This window comes from Penaeus chinensis, chromosome 38, assembly GCF_019202785.1.
Source record: "Penaeus chinensis breed Huanghai No. 1 chromosome 38, ASM1920278v2, whole genome shotgun sequence".
NCBI classification, from domain to species: Eukaryota; Metazoa; Arthropoda; class Malacostraca; order Decapoda; family Penaeidae; genus Penaeus; species Penaeus chinensis.
The window spans coordinates 1908028-1910527 of NC_061856.1; the positions used below are offsets into that span (position 1 = coordinate 1908028).

At 42.3% G+C, this 2500-nt stretch overlaps 1 protein-coding gene across 1 annotated transcript in view; it reads right to left on the reverse strand.

Moving 5' to 3' along the window:
- LOC125045810 (relaxin receptor 1-like) overlaps positions 1-2500 on the reverse strand; it is a 93899-nt gene that overhangs the window by 40224 nt on the left and 51175 nt on the right. The window contains exons 7-8 of the mRNA XM_047643304.1: positions 2233-2301; positions 1581-1712 (exon numbers count right to left, since the gene is read on the reverse strand). Coding sequence (XP_047499260.1) covers positions 1581-1712; positions 2233-2301 — 201 coding nt within the window. The remainder of the gene's footprint in view (positions 1-1580; positions 1713-2232; positions 2302-2500) is intronic.

Genomic DNA, 2500 nt, shown 5'->3' on the forward strand with positions numbered 1-2500 from the left:
GGAGAGGAGTGAGAGAGGAGAGATGAGTGAGAGGAGGGAGAGGAGGGAGAGAGAGAAGAGAGAGAGGGAGGGGGGCGAGATGGAGGAGAGAGTGAGAGAGAGAAGAGGAGAGAGAGGGAGGAGAGAGAGAGAGAGGCAAGAGAGAGAGAGAGAGAGAGATGGAGAGAGAAGAGAGAGAGAGAGAGTGGGAGGTGAGAGGAGAGAGAGAGATGAGGATGAGAGATGGAGGAGAGGAGAGGGAGTGAGAGAGAGAGGAGAGAGAGAGATGTGAGAGAGAGAGAGAGAGATGAGAGGAGAGAGAGAGAGAGGGATTGAGGAAGGAGATGCGAGGAGAGAGAGAGATGAGGAGGTGGGAGAGAAGGGGGAGAGAAGAGAGAGAGAGGAAGAGAGACGAGAGAGAGAGAGAGAAGATGAGAGGAGGTGAGGGTGAGGAGGGAGAGAGAGAGAGAGACGAGGGAGAGAGAGGAGAGTGATGAGGAGAGAGACGATGAGGACGGAGAGAGAGAGGATGAGTGAGAGGAGAGATGAGGAGAGAGAATTTGCGAAAGAGAAATAAAAGACATACAAAAAAGAGACAGACAGAGAAAGAGATCTACAGAGACCGAAACGATAGTAATTATAATCGACTTGCCAACGGTTGGAGGTCACAAAAGCTCTCATTAAAATATCCAGTAACAGTTTGATTGCAAGAGATTCAGTGACGTTTTTCTTAATGGGAAATCACTCTTATCGGACAGGGGAATTTGAGTTCATTAATTATTCGTGATTTTGTTGAGAATGACACCGGAATAAATGGGGATTTTGTTGTTAGTAGCTGGTGGATGGATGTATGAGATAGGTAGATAGATAGATAGATAGATAGATAGATAGATAGATAGATAGATAGATAGATAGATAGATAGATAGACATATATATATAGAGAGAGAGAGGATATATATATATATATATATATATATATATACATACACACACACACACACACACACACACACACACACACACACACACACACACACACATATATATATATATATATATATATATATATATATATATATATATATATAAACCGCCGCTGAGGACGACGCCGACGTAACGAGAATGCAAACGAGACCATCTGCTCTCTCTTGCCCTCCGCCGCTCATGGCCGCGCGTCTTCATCTTCCCCACTTATCACCCTCTCTCCCTCTCCTCATCCCCACCCATCCCGTCTATGCTTCCCCCCTCCCCCACCCCACCCCCTCCCTTCCCTTCCCCAATCTATCTGCCAACATTGCCCCGTCTCTCTCTCTCCCCTCACCTACAACCCTTTCTTCCCTCCCCCCTCCTCCACCACCTCCACCTTATCACCCCTCCCCCCTTCCTCCCCATCACCCTCTCCCCTTCCCCCCATCACCCCCCTTCCCTTCCTCCCCATCACCCCCTCCCCTTCCTCCCCACCACCCCCTCCCCTTCCTCCCCATCACCCCCTCCCCTTCCTCCCCATCACCCCTTCCTCCCTTCCTCCCCACCACCCCCTCCCTCCTTCCTCTCCCCACGTCAGTCCAGTCAGTCGAGTGACCGAGTTGCAGCGACTTACAGGCGGCGCAAGTGGTTGAGGCCGAGGAAAGCGCCATCTGGCAGCTGGGTCAGGTTGTTGCTTTCCAGGTGGCTAATTAGAGACGAAAAAGGGTTAAGCGGAATCATGGTCTGCAGAACTTTTGCTTCAAATCTAAAATGTGTATCGGTGTCTTTGTCCGTCTTCGGGGAATTGCGAAATGCATGCATGAGGTGCAGTTAATGGTAAGGGTTAAGCTCAGTGCTATGTTGCAGATCAACATTGAATTGTATGGAGACACCTTTTCTTTAAAATGGCGAGGTTTTATTAATATACATATATGCATATATGTGTATGTATATATATATATATATATATATATATATATATATATATATATATGTATATATATACGTATGTATGTATATATATATATATATATATATATATATATATATATATATATATATATATATATATACATGTATATATATATATATATATATATATATATATATATATATATATATATATATATGTATATATATATGTATATATATGTATATATATATATGAATATATATATATATATATATATATATATATATATATATATATATATATATATGTGTGTGTGTGTGTGTGTGTGTGTGTATCCAAATGTATACATTTTTCCTACGAACTATTAACTTACAGGAGGGTGAGGCGAGGATAGCGCGAGAAGCAGTCCCGTGCCAGGCTGATCGAGTTGTTCTGAAAGAGGCTGAAAGGAAAACGTGAGAGCGGTCTGTTATTGATTTTCTTATTTATTCTTATTTACCGAGTTATCTCCTTCTCTTGTTCGTTTGTATCTGTTTCTCCTGTTCGGTTACGTTTGTATACGTTTATTCTATTTCTCTTATTCATATTATTATTCATCCATGCATCTATCTATTTTCATTCATTTATTTCTACATAAGATT